General features: G+C 45.1%; 1 protein-coding gene across 1 annotated transcript in view; it reads right to left on the reverse strand.

Annotated features, from left to right (window-relative positions):
• Positions 1–310: 310 nt before the first annotated feature.
• Positions 311–17173, reverse strand: part of PDZD8 (PDZ domain containing 8) — a 186680-nt gene continuing 169817 nt past the window's right edge. Inside the window, 1 exon segment of the mRNA XM_029610489.1 lies at positions 311–10860. Coding sequence (XP_029466349.1) covers positions 8717–10860 — 2144 coding nt within the window. The 3' untranslated portion in view covers positions 311–8716.

The raw sequence follows: 17173 nt of genomic DNA on the forward strand, positions 1-17173 counted from the left end.
AGCAACACAATCCAGCAGTTTAGCATCTCAGCCCTTAAAGGCATGAATCTTTGCCTTAGAGATGGGGGAGGGAAAAGCTGCTGGGGGTTCTGGAGGCCAGTGCCTTGCCCCCCAGGTAGCAGTGCCATGATACGGGCTGGGATGAGGCTGCCCATCACCACCCACAGCACGGTCTGGAGCCCCGGGATCTGTGGAGAACACTGCCCTAGATGAGGCTGGAGCGTGCCTTCCTGCCCAGCGTCACACGTGCCTCGAATTGATACCAGGTAGCTCCATGCTCGGTGATAGTCTTTATTTTTTATTTCAGCTATTTACAATAACACATGGTCGCAAGGTTTACATTCGGATTGCAACAGATTACACGTTCCCCTAAAAACCCCACTGATCACCACACATTTCCAGTTTTCACAAAAAGCCACCCTAGCTTTGCTCCACTCCCTTTCCCAACAGTGTGTGTACATAGAGACAGATATATAAAAATATCGCAGCACATTTCATTTGTTTCTTACAAAAGTGACACACGGCTGGCAGCATGGAGTGGGCTGTATGCAGCTTTCAGTCCGCAGATCGCACGGTGACTCTTTCAGGAGAGAAGGAAACTGGGTGGCGGGTTTGCCATCTTTTTGCTAACTTTCTCCAGCAAGGGATAAAATAACTCGCCTTCAATACAGCAGATGGGATTTAGCAAGTCCTCAGTTATACGTTAACTAGATTTGCTAACGGGGATGGGTTTGGCAAAACCTACATTTGCCAGCTCTAGGTCTTGGGGGCTGGATGCGCTGGGTCCCCTCCCCTGCAAATTCAGCTACAAATGCAATTGCCATTCTCGTTGACAGAAAGCACTCCTGCAAGCTCTCGCGTGCTCCTGCCTGTCCAAGCTGGCTGAGAACGTAGCGCCTTAGTTAAAGGACCAGTTGGGTGGTTTGTTTGTTTTTTTTACTTGCCCCGATTTTCTGCTTCTTAGATTTAAGTTACAGGCCCAGCAGGTGAAAAAGGCTGCCAGGCGGTGGGGGCTGGCACATTCTTTGCCCCAAGCTCTTACAGCTTCTGAAAGGGAAAACTTCCACAGGAAAAAAACCCCGTGCGTGATTCCGCTCTGGGACTTTCGCCCGCTCCTTACAAGCAAGCACAGGCTCTTCTCTTCCCCCCCTGCCCTCCCCGGTGGCGGCAGCAGCAGCAGCCGGCTTTCCTCCCTCCCTGCGAGCTAAGCAAAGACTGCCCCCTTTACATCCTTACTTCCCCCCCTTATAACGAGCTGCGGAGGCAGGGAGCACGGCCTCCTCCCTCGGCAGAGACACCGGCGGGCTCGCCCTTGTGCCAGGATCCGGAGAGCGGGGGCTGCACTCGCCGGGAGTGGGAAGAAGAAACAGGAAAACACCGGGGAGCTGCGAACCAACCAAGGCCCAGTGTAGAGGGGGGGGGGGATTGCACCAGTTCTCAAAGGGAACGTAGCCCCTTAGCTTTGCCTTTGAAAACTGCCCGGGGAAAGGTTTGCGCTGCTTCTCTTCCCCGCGTGGCGCTGCCCGCATGACCCAAGTCCACCTCTCACCTCAGCGCCCGGCTCACCTTGACCCGCATGCAGGCTGGGCGAGTCAGCAGCCGGTTGGCGATTGCCCTCAAGCTTATAAAAAGCCCACAGCGGCTTCTGGGATAATTTATTTCCTCACAATCTGTAAGAGACTAAAGCCGCTTGTGGTTTTGCTCCATATGAAGTGGGGATGAGGTGAAACAGAGCCACGCTATGATGTCGGCTTTCTTTACACGGCAGATTCTACTTCTATAATCTCCAATATCCAAGTAACGAGAAGTCCTAAAGTGTCCCTGCCTATAAAAGCAACTGCTGCTATACTTGTATTCCTTTTTAATTTCCAGTGCGTGTGCTCCTGTGGAGGTCATTTCTATCCTCAGACACGTTTGCATATAAACACACATTTCTATCTGACCCCCAAGCTGCATTTTATGAATGCGTTTGAATAGCAAAGAGGCTCCCCTTCCTCAAAATACCATGGAATCGCAACATAGGTTCATGGCTAAAGCAGACGGTGCCAGGCTTCGTTCCAAAAGTGACTTCTGTATTACTGCAGCTTTTTACAATGTATTCCATTATTATTGTGGTATTTACAGAGCAACTTAAAACCTTCCCCTGAGAGTTTTCACCTTAAGTAGATACCCAGGGAAGTAGGAGATACAGCGACTGGGCCCAATGGCAGAGGCAGGCTCTGAACCCAAGTGTCCTGGGTCTAACTCTGTGTCCTGTAACGGCATCAACATTATAAGACAGCCAAGAAAGGCTCCCAGGACACAAACACATCTGGAGACTTAAGCATTAAGTAACTGTATTAGGATGTAGTGGAAAAGTGTCCTTAATGAAAGTTACTCCAAGACTAGGTAGGCCTCAGCCTATGTAGCCCTGAAGGGAGATTCCTGGTTAGCGGTGCAGCTGGGAAAGTAACTCTGCAACACAACCTGAATACTTTGGGTGAATTACTCTTCTTGGATATCAGGTGAGTGCGTGGCTGGGCTTTTTTTTTTTTTTAAACACAGTATAAAGCTTGTATTCTGTTCGAAAAGTCAAAACAGATAAATTCTGCCTTCTCAAACCTAAACCAGCCTTGTGCTTGGACACAGTCAGGAACATAAGTCAGACAATATTAGTTTAGTTAATGGGAAAGCCATTCCTGTATATGCTTAGGACTTACAGCTGGAGGGAGAGAAGAGCCATCCTCATACAACCTAAAAAAATGTACTGTTTGAATGGAACAGCTCCAGAATAACCACAGACACTTAATAAGCTGCTAAGGAAACTTAATTATCTCTGTGATAAAGGTGCTTGGAGAGAAATTTATCTTCATGTGTGATTTTTTTTTACTAAGTAGAGACATTTTAAAAAAAGCTAAGTTAAATAATTCCTACAAACGAATGGTCTCCTTTTCATCACATGATATGCAGTAACCTGTACCAGCACAGAGGCTGGAACGTTCTTGCTTCCTATTAACTATTTTAATAGTTATTAACACTTTGAAATTAGAAATGGCGTTTGCTAAACCAAATATATTGTTGCTAGCAAATGCAGTATTAAATACAGTCCATTTAAAACTGGATCCGTCACCTTCAAGGCAAAGCTCTCTGGCCATAGAGGACTTAACAGTTTCTCCTTTTGCATCCGTTCAGCAAAAATCTGCAACAGAGAATCTACCTCCCAGTAAACTGATGGAGAACGGGACTGAGGAGAGATTAAAAAGCTGGGAGGCTAAACGGAAACAGCCACCGACTCAAAGTGAGACGGGTGGTGGAACAGCAGCAATCTAGCTTTGCAACGCTGTCAAGCAATTTGGTCAAGACAGAGTCATTTTCCTCACTAGTGGTGTCTTGATATAAATATCTCAATCCAGCACAAGACCATGGAGTTGTAAAAGTTAACTTAGGCTTACACATCCCTGTCCATCATGTAAGACATCACTGGTAAAATGGCTCTCCAAGTGAGCTGGGTCATACGTGAAACCCGGCAAACTAAATTAACTGCACCCTCTTACAGCAAACAGCTCAGCCAGTCTGTCCCCTGGGCTAGGGAACACAGCTGCCGAGGCAAACAGCAGCAGAGACCAGCGTGTATAAACGGAAAACTGAGGGAGCAAATGTGCTTACCCGTCACAGGGGTCCACAGGAGGGAGTGATGGCCAGCGACAGAGACCAGGGATGGAGCTCCTCTCTGAAGCTTCTACACACAGCATGGGTGGGACCACTTGCATCATTGCCCCTCAGTCCTGTACTCAGGGAGTCGGGTGGGTGTGTGTGGACTTGTACTCTGCTGTCCTCGACAAACACCTGTTACGGTTATGTAACTTTGCTTTCTCTGAGAACAAGCAGGTAGCTGCCCCCATAATTGGGAATTCCTACCTATGAGTTAGTTGCCCTTGAACAAAAAAGGGGAAACAAATTGTATTTTATGGAATTTTTTTGGAAGGCAACCCGAACCAATAAAAATGGGCCCTACAGGGGATGAGTTGAGTTTTATGCCCTCAAAGAAACCTTGCATGATAGACTGACCAAATCTACTGTCACATTGGAAATTAATGGCTAAACAATGTGGTGTAAATATGTAGAGTGAACTCCATGTTGCAACCTTGAAAATCTTCTCCATGGGCGACATGCCATTGGTTTCCCACTATGAGCCTTGACGTGCCCTTCCAGACATGCAATCTCCCAGTCCTCTCTGTGTAAAAAGAAACCAAAAAATTGGGTGGATTTCCTATGCCTTTTACTCCACGCCTGAGGAAAAACACTGAAAGAATGATCTTTTGACTCCTTTGTCCAGTTAACAGATTGGGTGACGAGAAAGATGTAGGCTTTTCATCTGCTAACTTAAGAGACTTGTGTTTTTGATAGCTGACTTACAGTTGAAAATTTTGAATTGTTGGAAGCCTCCTTTAGGATATTCTTCTTATTTTAGCCCAGTTCATACCAGAACTAGAACTACAATCGTTATCCCACTCTCACTGGTGAAGATCTTTGATTCCAGTTCTTTAGTGTATCAAGGGTATGCCCGTCCCTCAGGCACTGGACAGTCAAAATCCAAAAAGTCTTCTAGAAAACATCTCATCCTCAATACCTCTTTGCCAAATGCTTGAATTGCCTTCTGTGATGTCCAGGGGGAATCTCTTCAGCTCCTCACTCTTCCTCTGTCTCCTTCCCACTGAAGCACTGGGCATGCTCCTTAAGACTTTATGCCTCAAAACTATGGGGTTGTAATATTGGGAAGAATCAAAAAATGTCAAAAACCCTCCTACTGTGTCTAGATAGACAAATCACATTGGGATAATGTGAGTGACTAGCCCCATCACTAGTGTGATCATGTTTTGCACTGGTATCGCTCCAATTTGCATGATCGTAAATCATCAGAATACCTAGGAGTGGACTTGGTTATAGCCCAATAAGTTAAACCATGCAAAATTTAAGGTATTGGATCCTACAGAAAGGCAGCGTTTCAGAAAACTCAGTGGGAAAATCATCCAACAAATTTACAGATATTACTGATCAATCTTATCCTAGAGAAAATTTTATATGGTTGTGATCAGACCAAGATACTGGACTCCTGTTCATGTCTTTCACCACTTTGTAGAGTTATTGTCATGCATTCAAAAGATAAAAAATGTGGACAGCTGTGTGAGTAATATCTGAAATAATCTATGATCTGGCACAGCCAAAATAAATTCATGAGTAATAGTAACAGAAGGCTCATCTACATGTACATTAAAATGACCAAAAAACGGTCAGTCCAAGGGAATACATAACTAGATCTGATCCACCCTCTTCTTCCATAAGGAGATTTCAGAGTTGGTAGCCGAGGAGACACTTCTCAGAAGAGGCATTTTCTTCCACCCTCTCATCCCTGCCATCAGCAGTTTCCTTGCCTTTCTCCTAGATAGCAAGAAGTCTCAAAGCCCCAGATTCCTGCCAGCCAAAACTGGTGGGGATGGGAGGATATGGTTCAGACTGAATCCAGAGCTCATAGTCTGTATCCCTGGTTCTAGTCCATAAGGTCTCCCTGGTTTTTTGTAAATTATTGGCCCAGTGTAAGCTCAGACAACTGTCCCTTTCAAATTTTACAAAATGATTACAGACTATATTTATTGGGAATCCTTCCAAATTGCCTTCAGAGAAGCTCTTGGCACGACTCATCATCAAGGCATATTGTGTCTGGATCTCTCCTTCCTCTTGTGGTCCAAAGCAGTCAAACCGGTCCCACCGCAGGAAAGAGGGAAGGAATTTAATTACTCCAGGCATTTGGCATTTTCCATCGATAAGCAGGCTGACTTAGCCATTACATATGGGTGATGTCAACTGGCAGCACCAAATGGACTCGTCTTTTCAAGATGATAGAGCTTTGAGCTCTACTGAGCATATGCGGGAATTTCCACACAGGCATTGCCTCATGAGCATCTTCAGTCATTTTTTTGTCCGAGCACTTGCATGGCTGAATTCTCTCTCTCTTATAGTGAATTGGAATCTGGATTGAAATCCTAATAAGAAAAGAGGTTTTGTGGGTGACTAACCTGAATGAACATTTGACTATGTTACCTGTGCTTGATGTCACATTCTTACACTGAAGTCTTAAGTGCGCAACTTTGGAGTTATGCTGGACGCACATATTCTAGAGGTACATAAAAAGTGTTTTTGTTAAGCTTTGGTGTGCCAATTACATTCATATTTGGAAGAGTCAGATTTGAAAGTAGTAATGCATCCTTTAGTCATTTTGCACTTGTACTATTGTAATGCATTATATGTGAGCTTACATGATAAGATACCATGTAAACTTCAATTAGCATAAATTGTGGCCACTAGAGTGGTGTTTGATAGTAAAGGGAAAGTGTCAGAGAATTTCACTGGATACTAATGCACTCGAGCCCAGTTTAAAACTATGATTCTTGCATTTACAGCTCTGAGGGAGGAAGGACCCTTCCTATTAAAGAAGTTACTTGTTATGGTATGTTCCAACAAGAAAGCTTTTGTGTGTACCCTCTCTCTGCTATGCAGTTTGCAAAGACCAGGGTAAGAGCCTTCAATGTGCAAACCTCGGATATCAGTAAAAGTTCCATTATCCGGCATGCATTTATTCATTTAAACATTTCTTTCCTGCGGTATGCAATAAATCCATGTAATACCAACCAGTTAAAAACACCAAACAATAAAAGAAATAAACAAGATGTTGCATATTACAGGCCGGTGATCAGAGTGCTGCAGCACTGCTGGGAATAAAAGGGAAGTGATGCTGGAGGGGACAAGGGACAGGAGGGGAGGTGGGGGATGCAGGAGTGCAATTCTATTTTTACCTTCTTGGCAGCACTAAAAAAAAAAACCAAAAACAAAAAATGGCTGTGCTGCCGTTAGTTGAGCTTTCCACTCGGTTGAAAGCCGGATAATCAGGCTTTTACTTTATTTGCTAACCACAGAGATGTGACAGCAGAAAAGACCCTATGGTCTCTCTAGTCTGCCCAACTAATTTAGCTTTACAGTTCCCATCACTCCCTCAGAGACCTCCTGCATTTATCCTATGTCTTCTTGAATTCAGATGCTTTTGAGAGGATTAAGCAAGACTTGCCTTTTAAAGTGGCTTTTGAGATTTAAGCAGTTTTATGGATGTTTAGTTTTACTCTACAGCAGGAGTTTAGCTTAACTTTCAGGGTGGGTTTTCCCCAACTGAACTGATTGGTTTTATTGTATTATTTTATGTTCTTTTGTGTGCATAATGCAATTTTAATGTTTGCTTGTTATTCTGTCTTACTGTTTATTGGTCATTTTCGTTTTGGACTTCCACCTTGAGTGGTTTTTGGAAAGGCAATTGATAAATTTGAGAATTAAACAGTCCCAACAGCAACTGGAATCTCATATTCAAGGTGGGACCGTGGCTAAGTTGCTCTGATTTGAAACTTACCTTCCCAGCCTTAGTCAGACCAATTCAATCAGGCTTACTTGCCTAATATTCACCTACCAAATCTGTCCTTTAACAACTTCATAAGCTAACCAAGAAATCTGAAATGTCACATTTAGCGGATGGGAGGCACTAGATATTAAAACATCTTACCTATATAGCTATAGGAGTTTCCAAAGTGATCAACAGAGTATTTTGTAAATCTATAAGACCCCTTCCTCTGCAAGGCAATGAAAGCCCCAACATAACCTTCTGGAAGACTATTTGGTGCATTTCAAGCTGACCTGCCTAAAAAGCAGCAGTTCCACTGTAGTCTAATCCTTTTCTGCTAAGCCTGTTTGCCATACAGCAAGTTATCTATGTCATTAAATACAAAGTTTTAGACACACCCACCCACCCCCAATGAGCATTGCCTGCATGCGCTTTTCACTGGTCCTAGCTTGCAAAGAGAAGAGAAAGACATTTCCTCTCTTCTGTCACACTGAATTTCTCCCCGAAAGCTAATGTGGACTGTTCCTGCTAACACCGACTGCTGCTGTGGGCACAAAAAAATAAAATAGCTCCAGCTTTTAGTTCTTCCGCTTAATCTAACTGGTAGTGTTTAAACCCAGAGTCCTGCAGGTTAACCTAGTCAAAACGGACCACCAGCTTCCCCTCTGAAAGACACGCCATATCCAAGTAACCAGAAACCAGTCAGCATCAGATTGACCACATGTTACAAAATGTGGAGAAAGCAAGGGAAATGAGTCTAAAGAGAAACAACTTTACTAAACCACGGACAAAAAAAAAGGCAAAGTTCGTTTTCATGATACACATTTGGCAAAAAATAAAAAAGGTATTAAATAAGGCATGAATTAATGAAACAAAAGTCCCCAGCCCTGGCCCCTCAGTGATTGTTGCGTCTTCATCAGTTTAGGCATGCAGCATAATTGAAGCATTATTTCCCATATAATGGGCATGAAACAGATCAAGAATCCCAAGAGTATTCTAATCAAGAGCCAATCTCCCAGAGAACAGGAAAACCGTGGAGAGGAGGATTCCACACAGACAGTACCAGGAAATCTTAACCCAATCAGAAATACAAGGAAAAAGAAATCATGGAAAGAAAGCCAAATAATGCAGAACCCTCACATCAACCTTCCTCTCGCCCTATATTAACCTTGCGTTCTTTTCCCAATGATCTGCTAAGTGAGGACGTATTTTTCAGTAAGTGCAAAAGAAGATTGTTTTTTGACTCCTAAGTTGTCCCTTGGAAGGCCATACAAGCCTATTGCCAGTTTTCTGCTTCTATGTGGATTGGAGAATTTGGTTGTCTGCTATGCAGCTGAATGCCTCCATTTCCACCTGGCTGACATCATCATTAGTATCGACTTCTGATGCTGTACTGCTCTCCTCAGCAGATTTAACCGTCTTTCTGGACTGCTGGTCTAAAGATACATTTTCCATAGACTCCAGATCCTCAATGCCCGCTCTATAATGGATCATAAGCAGCGTTAGGGCTTGCAGTCTTTCTCCCGACTTTGATAATGCAGCAGAAAGAAGAGACTTTTTCCGTGCATCCGTTGTCTCCCTCTCTTCCCGGACCAGAGAGTTGTTATGTTCCAGTTCTTGGTCTATCTCATTCTGAAGTTTATCCAACATGAATTCTAGCTTTTGAAATCTTTCATCAGTAGGTAAACCTCGATATAAATCTCGACCAATTTCCTTGACAGCAATGAAGACACTATCATCTAGGCCACCTTCCTTTCTTACCAACTTTGTCCCACTGCTTGCTGCCCGTTTAGAAGGACTGCTGGAGCCGGACATCTCCGTGTCACTGCTCTCATTATCTGAGGTGTTCGGGGTGTGCTTTGGTGAAGGCTCCACAAGCTCAGCTCCCAACTCGGCCTGGCGAGCTTTAGGCACCTGACGCAAATTCAAAAAGCGAGAACTAGTATTTAAGATATGCCTGGTTAATCCTGTGGGTTTGTTCACAGAAGACTTTGATTCAATATCAACCCTCCGTTCAGCTACTACACAAAATGGGTTTTCAGAGAGACATTTCTCTTGACATTTCTTATGACAAACATAAGCACAAAGCATGCACTGTGAAGCTGCTTTAGTCCAAACCTTTTTTTTGCAGTGGTCACACCAAGTTGGGTTCTGGAATTGAGTGTCTTGGAAATTATGCCTGCTTTCTGAAAAAACAATTTGCCCTACATTAGTTTCCTCTTTTGGAAATGCAGGAACGTCTTCTGGCAGATTAGATTCCCTTTCTTTTTCCATCAAGACACTAGAGTTTTCTGACTCACCTTCAATTAAGTATCTGAAGTTCAACGTGATGTCACCATAACAGAATTTTTCATTGAATCCTTTATGAGTACTTAAACTTCTCAATGCAGTTCTACTGACCGTAGCTTTGGGCTCAGGTGCATTTAGCCTGAAAGTTGTAAAGTATTCCATGGATGATGTTGCTAAACACTCTAGAGCAATTTCTTCCAATTTGATACTGGCATGTCCTAAGCAAATGAGGCTCCCTGTTTTGACAATATCTCTGCACCAAAGCGCAACATTCAAATATCTATGGTAACCTTCCACTTCAAATATGCAGCTAGCTTTTGTCCATCGCCCTTGTCTGTTCCGATAAAGTGCTTCAGATGATTCCCATACTGAATGGTCATCTATGCTATCTTTAGTGCTAGAACTTTCCGAGACCTTGTCTTTTACAATTTCTTGTTTGGGAGCACTTTGCTTTGATGTAGACAGATCATCTGCTAGCTCAACAGTCTTCACTAGCTTTTCCACAGGTTTATCTCCGTTACTGGTAAGAGGAGGTGGTCTCTCTGGTTTTTCAATCAGTGCATCCTCAGTTTCTAACAAGGTCTGAGTTTCACAAGAAGTCAAAGTTAGTTTGATCTGTGGTCTAGGTGGCACAGGTGGTTTACCAGTGGACCCTTGGGATGGCTTGTTGGATTGCTGCACCATGTCTGAAACCTCAGAGCTCTTCAGTGTTGATGTTTTTGCTCCTTCTTTCTGCTGTGTTTTTAAGGATGGTTGATAACTTGGTAAGTTTAATTTACGGTTTAGAATTGGTGATATAGATCCAAGCGGTTTCGAGGCCAGAGTCACCATGGAGCGTTTAGGACTCTGATTAGCTGTTGGGGTTATTTCCTCTTTAAATTCATTAACTGCTTTGATATCAAACGCCAGTTCTTCAAATTCTGAATCTAGTTCTTTGCTATCTGCATCCAACGGGACACACGGTACATCCTCCTCATAATTCTGTTGACATGACGGTGTTGCGAAAGCAGAATCTTCCAGAGGTCCAAAACTATCTGTCACCATGCCGCCATGCTGATTTTGACCAACTGGCCTTTCATAATATACCAACACTCTGTCACCAGCTTGCTTGAGGAGTTTCAGAACTTGAACAGTTGATGTAATTTTTACCCCTATTAAAAAAAAAAAAAAAAAGAAAAAAAAAAAAAGAATTAAGAGCTGCTTGGGAACAAATGCTCATATCAGGCATTAGAGATGGTCATGAATGTGTCCAATATTAGTATTCAAAAGATTTTTAGCATTTTACATTACATTCTATAAGGACGATTCTTACATTAACGTAATATAATTTGATCTCCACTGTGACTCAGTTTTATAGGCAAGATCAGGGGTGCAAGTCTAGCTTTACTCTTGCATGTCTCTTACAGTAATTACTCCTGAAGGTGACAAAAACACTTTACAGATATTCCCACATAGTTTTAATATAACAACATTATCTCCTGTGGTCCACTTCTGGATAACTGTTACCAAACTTTGTGGTGTGAATAAATGTCCATTCAGGGACTAAGCTGAGACCATCAAATTCATAGAATGCAACCTTTTGAAAATAAGAAAAATAATAATTGACTTTTATATGTCTATTTTCATTAATATTTCTATACAGGCCTCTGCCATAGCTCAGAGCGGTTCACATAAAAACATTCACAATCGTAAAAACACATAACATATCTTGATACAACACACCAAACCATAAACCATCCAATTAACTTGAGATAATTGCAGAAATGATACAATCAAGTCAGTCAGCTGAATGCAGCTTCGAATAATATCCTAAATATGCAATACAATGTAAATGGTACCCAAATCAAGGGAAAATTAAACAGAGGTAACAAAGTTAAATAAATTAAATGGAAATCAATGAAATATGTAGACTTTGCAGTAACCCTAAGCAGGGGAGATTTAGGACAGTGGTATCTAGACCTGTTCTTCTGACCCCACAGCCTGTTGGGTTTTCTGGATATCCACGTTTCTCTCATGCATCATGCATGTTCATTCTGGATACCCTGGAAACCTGACTGGCTCTGGATTCCATAGGAAAGGTTTGGGAACAAACGGTTTAGAAACTGTTCCTCTTTATGCAAAGTGCAGCCCATGACTAGTGGGATGGCAGGAAAGCAGAGTTGCTTACCTGTAACAGGTAACAGAACTTTGACTGGCACCTACTGGGCAAGCCCAGCAATGCACTGACCCTGCATCCAGCATTGGTCCCCTTTCAGTCTCGTCTTATAGTAAAAAGTATGTGCAAAAATAAAATAAGAAAACGTAAACGAACCCAACACCGCGGGGTGGCGGGTGGGTTTCGTAAGGACTAACATCCTGCTGTCCTGTGAGAACACCTGTTACAGGTAAGCAACTCTGCTTTCTCACAGGACAAGCAGGATGGTAGTCCTCACATATGGGTGAGTACCGAGCTGAGGATGCCCGAGCAATACACCGAATGTACCCAAAGACGTGCAAGAGGCACAACTGGGGTGGAAATTTGCCTCCTGAACCCTGAGGGGTCGGAGGCAGGATGTTGGTACATTATTTGGCAAATAAGTTGCATAGGACAGACTGGCAGAAGATGGAATCTTGTCTGCCAGCCTTGTCTAAACAATAATGGGCTGCAAAGGTGTAGAGAGAGCTCCAAGTAGCAGCCTTACAGATGTCAGCAAGAGGCACTGAGCGGAGGTGCACTACTGAGGTCGCCATGGCCCTGACAGTGTGCGCCTTGACACGGTCTCGGAGCGGAATGCCTGCCTGCTGATAGCAAAAGGAAATACAGTCCACTAACCAGGAGGAGAGGGTCTGCTTTCCCACAGGTTTATCCAATTTAATGGTATCAAAAGAGACAAACAATTGAGTGGATTTTCTGTGGGCGGCTGTACGGTCTAGGTAGAAAGCTAGAGCACGTTTACAGTCGAGAGTATGCAGAGCCCATTCACCTGGATTTGAATGGGGCCTGGGAAAGAAAGTGGGTAGTATAATGGATTGATTAATATGAAACTACCTTAGGCAAAAACGTAGGGTGAGTGCGGAGTACTACCCTGTCATGCAGAAGTTTAGTGTAAGGCGGGTAGGTGACTAATGCCTGTAACTCACTAACTCTGCGAGCTGATGTGATTGCCAGAAGAAAAATCACTTTCCAGGTGAGATTGCGGAGATCACAGGATTGGAGAGGCTTAAATGGCAGTTTCATGAGCTGCCCCAAAACCACGTTAAGGTCCGAAGAAGGGGCCGGAGGGTGCAGTGGAGGTTTTAGGAGGAGCAAGCCCCTCAAAAAGCGTGTTACCAGGGGTTGTACCGATATGGAGACATCCCCGACACCTTTATGGAAGGCGGCCACTGCACTGACATGCACCCTGATAGAGGAAGTTTTCAGGCCTGACTGACAGGTGCCAGAGATAGTCAAGAAACTTCGCTGTGGAACAAGTGAAGGGGGTCGATGGTCATGGAAGTACACCATACAGTAAACCTGTTCCATTTATAGTGATAAGACTGCCTTGTGGAAAGCTTTCGTGAAGCTACGAGGACACGGGAAACCGGCTCTGAAAGGTTAACAGGTTGAAGTATTAACCTTTCAACATCCAGGCAGTCAGAGATAGGGCCTGGAGGTTGGGGTGATGTAGGCATCCATTGTTCTGAGTGATCAGAAGCGGGTCGTTCCCCAGAGGAATGTGCCGGTGAATTGATAGGTCCTGGAGAATTGGAAACCACACCTGGCGTGGCCAGTGAGGGGCTATCAGAATCATCAATCTCTTGTCCTTTCACGAGAGTCTTCGAAATGAGTGGAAGTGGAGGATATGCATAAAGGAGACCGCTGGTCCATGAGAGGGAGAAAGAGTCTCTCAGTTGTGAGTGTTGGCTGTAAGTGAAAGAGCAGAATTTTCCTACTTTGCGGTGTGGATTGACGCAAAGAGGTCTATGTGAGGGTAACCCCAACATTGGAATATTGAGTCCGCTACTGTGGGGTTGAGGGACTTGTGCGGTTGAAAAGTGCGACTCAGCTTGTCTGCCAACACATTGTCCACTCCCGGCAAAGTAGGAGGCCCTGAGGTACATCGAGTGAGAAAAGGCCTCTGCCTATATCTGTGCAGCTTCCTGACACAGAAGGTAGAAGCACGTTCCCCCTTGCTTGTGGATGTACCACATGGCCACCTGGTTGTCTGTTTGAATCAGGATGACCTTGTTGGTGAGGTAATCCTGAAAGACCCTGAGAGCATATCTGATTGCACAAAGCTCTAGGAAATTTATCTGGTGTTTGGCTTCCTCTGGAGACCAGATGCCATGAGTTTGCAGGTTTGCAACATGTGCACCCCAGCCGAGGTTGGAGGCATCTGTTGTCAAGGTTATTTGAGGATCTGGAGCTTGGAACGGAAGGCATTGGGGAGATTGGCCTGATTTTTCCATCAAGCCAGAGATAGGCGAAGTGGGTTGGTGATGTGGACAACAGCTGACAGTGGTTGAAATGATTGAATCCACTGTGACCTGAGAGTCCACTGCATGATTCACTCCCATGGCTAGACTCTCATGGGAGTGACATGTACGGAGGATGCCATGTGTCCTAGCAGAACCAGAAAGTGACGTGCAGTTGAGCGTTGTCGGGACTGCAGGTGATGGGCGAGAGAGGAGATAGTGAGAGCTCGTTCTCGAGGAAGAAATGCTTTTGCTTTGAGGGTGTCCAAGTCTGCTCCTATGAACGACAGGGTTTGTGATGGGACAAAGCTGGACTTTGGATAATTGATGAGGAACCCTAGGGAGATTAGGGTATGCAAGAGTGAGACGTAGGGATGTCAAAGCAGCTTGCTGGGTGGGAGCCCTGATCAACCAATCGTCGAGGTAGGGGTAGACGTGGACACCTTGAGTTCTGAGGAATGCTGCTACTACTACGAGGCACTTGGTGAAGACTCGTGGTGCAGACGCCAGGGCAAATGGTAGCACTCTGTATTGATAGTGCTTTGGGCCTACGAGGAATCACAGAAATTTGCGATGAGATGGAGTTATTGCGATGTCTGTGTAAGCGTCCTGGAGGTCTAGAGAGAAGAGCCAGTCTCCCCTTTGCAGAAAGGGAAGGAGGGAACCCAAGGTTACCATCTTGAACTTTTCTCTTTGTAGGTACTTGTTTAGGGCACGAAGGTCTAAGATCGGGCGAACGCCACCTAACTTTTTTGGGATTAGAAAGTACCGAGAATAGAATCAGAGGCCCTGTTGGGAGTAGGGCACTGGTTCTATTGCTCTGGACTGGAGGAGGAGGGAAACCTCCTGTTCCAGGAGTGGTGAGTGGTCGGATGTTCCCCACTTCAGCTGAGGTGGTGAGTCCGGCGGAATGGCTAGAAAGTTGAGATGATAACCTTGAGTGATTATGGTAAGAACCCACTGGTCTGAGGTGATTGTGTGCCAGATGTTGCTGAAGTGGCACAATTGTCCTCCCACTGGTACATGCATTAGTGGAGGCTGCATGCTGCTCTCTAGGAAAGAGTCAAAAACCAGATGCAGGACCTGGCTGCTGTGGTTGTCTGTGGTTGTCTGTGGTTTTTGTCTGCAAGGCTGTCTGGACTGGCCTTTCTGGTAAGGCTTAGCAGAGCGACCTTTGGACAGTGGAGGATAAGATTTCTTTTGGCGGTAGAAAGACTTTTTGGGATCCTTTCTGAATGTTTGCTTAGCAGGATATTCAGAAGGCAACAAGGAGAGTTGGCGAAGAGTCTCATGGTTGAGTTGTGCCACTGCTTCTTGTATCTGTTCACCAAAAAGATTATCACCAGTGCAAGGCAAGTCTGATAGTCTGTCTTAGACCTCAGGACGAAGGTCTGAAGATTTTAGCCAGGCCCACCTCCTCGCAGAAATAGCTGTTGCTGATATCCTGGAAGCGGTGTCAAAAATGTCATATGCTGATCTTATTTCATGTTTGCCCACTTCCAACCCCTTTTGAGCCAGGGCAAGTAATTGCTCTTGAAATTGCTGAGGGAGGGACTCGGCAAAGTCTTGCATTTGTTTAAAGAGGACCCTATTGTACTGGCTCATATAAAGTTGGTAAGAGGCAATGCGGGATATAAGCATTGACCCGTGAAAGACACACCGACCTATAGAGTCCAGGAACTTTTGCTCCTTCCCTGGAGGGAAAGAAGAGTGAGGCTTGGAGCGTCGGGCCTTCTTTTGGGCTGACTCAGCCACTGAATGGTGATCCAATTGTTTTTTTTGGAAACCTGGAGTCGACTGGACCAGGTATGTGGTATCTGCTTTTCTGTTAACTGGTGCCACCGAACCAGGATGCTCCCAAATTCTCTTTAGAAGATCCAAGAGGACATCATGGATAGGGATAGAGGTGATTTCTTTTGGAGCATCTAGAAATTGCAGAAGTTCCATCATCCGGTGTCTATCATCTTGTTCTGTCTGAAGCTGGAATGGAACCAGTTCAGACAATTCTTTCAAAAAATTGGTGAAGGACAAGTCCTCTGGGGGAGAACGCTTCCTACTTTCGGTAGGAGAGGGTGGTGATGGTAAATCAAAGGTGTCCTGGGAGGAGTCATCGGTCCAGGTATCATAGGTCTCATCACCAGCACCCCTAGGATCCTCCAAGGCATGGAATGTTGGTATCCCTGAAGGTCGTGGTCTGGGCACCGAAGGCATCGAGGGAGTCACCGGTGGTATCAATGGCGGCACGAGGGCATCAATGGATGGGTCGGCGGCACTGATGGCAGCAAAGACGGAATCGGTGACAGCGATAGCCGGGGCATCGGTAGGACTCCCGATGGAGGGAGTAACGGTGTTTTTCCTTCTTCTGCTGATGAAAGAGGGATTGGAGAGGAGGGCACCGGGTCCACTGGTGCCCCCGGATACATCGGTGGAAAGGCGGCGATCAGTGATTCCATCCTCGATAGTAGCGGTGCCAGCGCTACAGGAATTGGATCGGTAGCCGGTTCAGGAATTGGCACCGGAGGAATCTTGAAGCCTTGCATCGCTCTGCCGATGGCCACTTGAATCATTTGATCCACCTCCTCTCGGAAACCTGGAGCGCGAAGCCCTGAAACCGGAGGAGGAGGCGGAGGCGTAGCCGGAGGGACCACCGTTGGAGGTGGAATTGTGGCTCCTATCACCGGTCCCGGTGAAGGTTGCCTCGGTGACCCAGAGCCAGATAGGGACGGTGCCTTTTCTGGATGGGCTTTCTTCGGCGGCGGCTCAGATGATGTCGAGGACTTGCCTGCGTTGACGGTTTGAGACCTACGGTGTCGATGTCAATGCTTTTCTCGACAGTCACCCTGGTCCTTTTCCTGAGGAGAAACAGAGGGTGTCGATGGCCGTGAAGTCGTCGATACCGGATACTGGGGAGATGTAGACTGAGTCAGTTCGTATGACGTTGAGGCTATGGACGGTGTCGGAGTTTGTGACCGAAAGAAGTTCCATTTTCTCCATTCTGGCCTTACAACCTTTTGGTGTCATAAAGGCACA

This window comes from Rhinatrema bivittatum, chromosome 7, assembly GCF_901001135.1.
Source record: "Rhinatrema bivittatum chromosome 7, aRhiBiv1.1, whole genome shotgun sequence".
In the NCBI taxonomy this organism is placed as follows: domain Eukaryota; kingdom Metazoa; phylum Chordata; class Amphibia; order Gymnophiona; family Rhinatrematidae; genus Rhinatrema; species Rhinatrema bivittatum.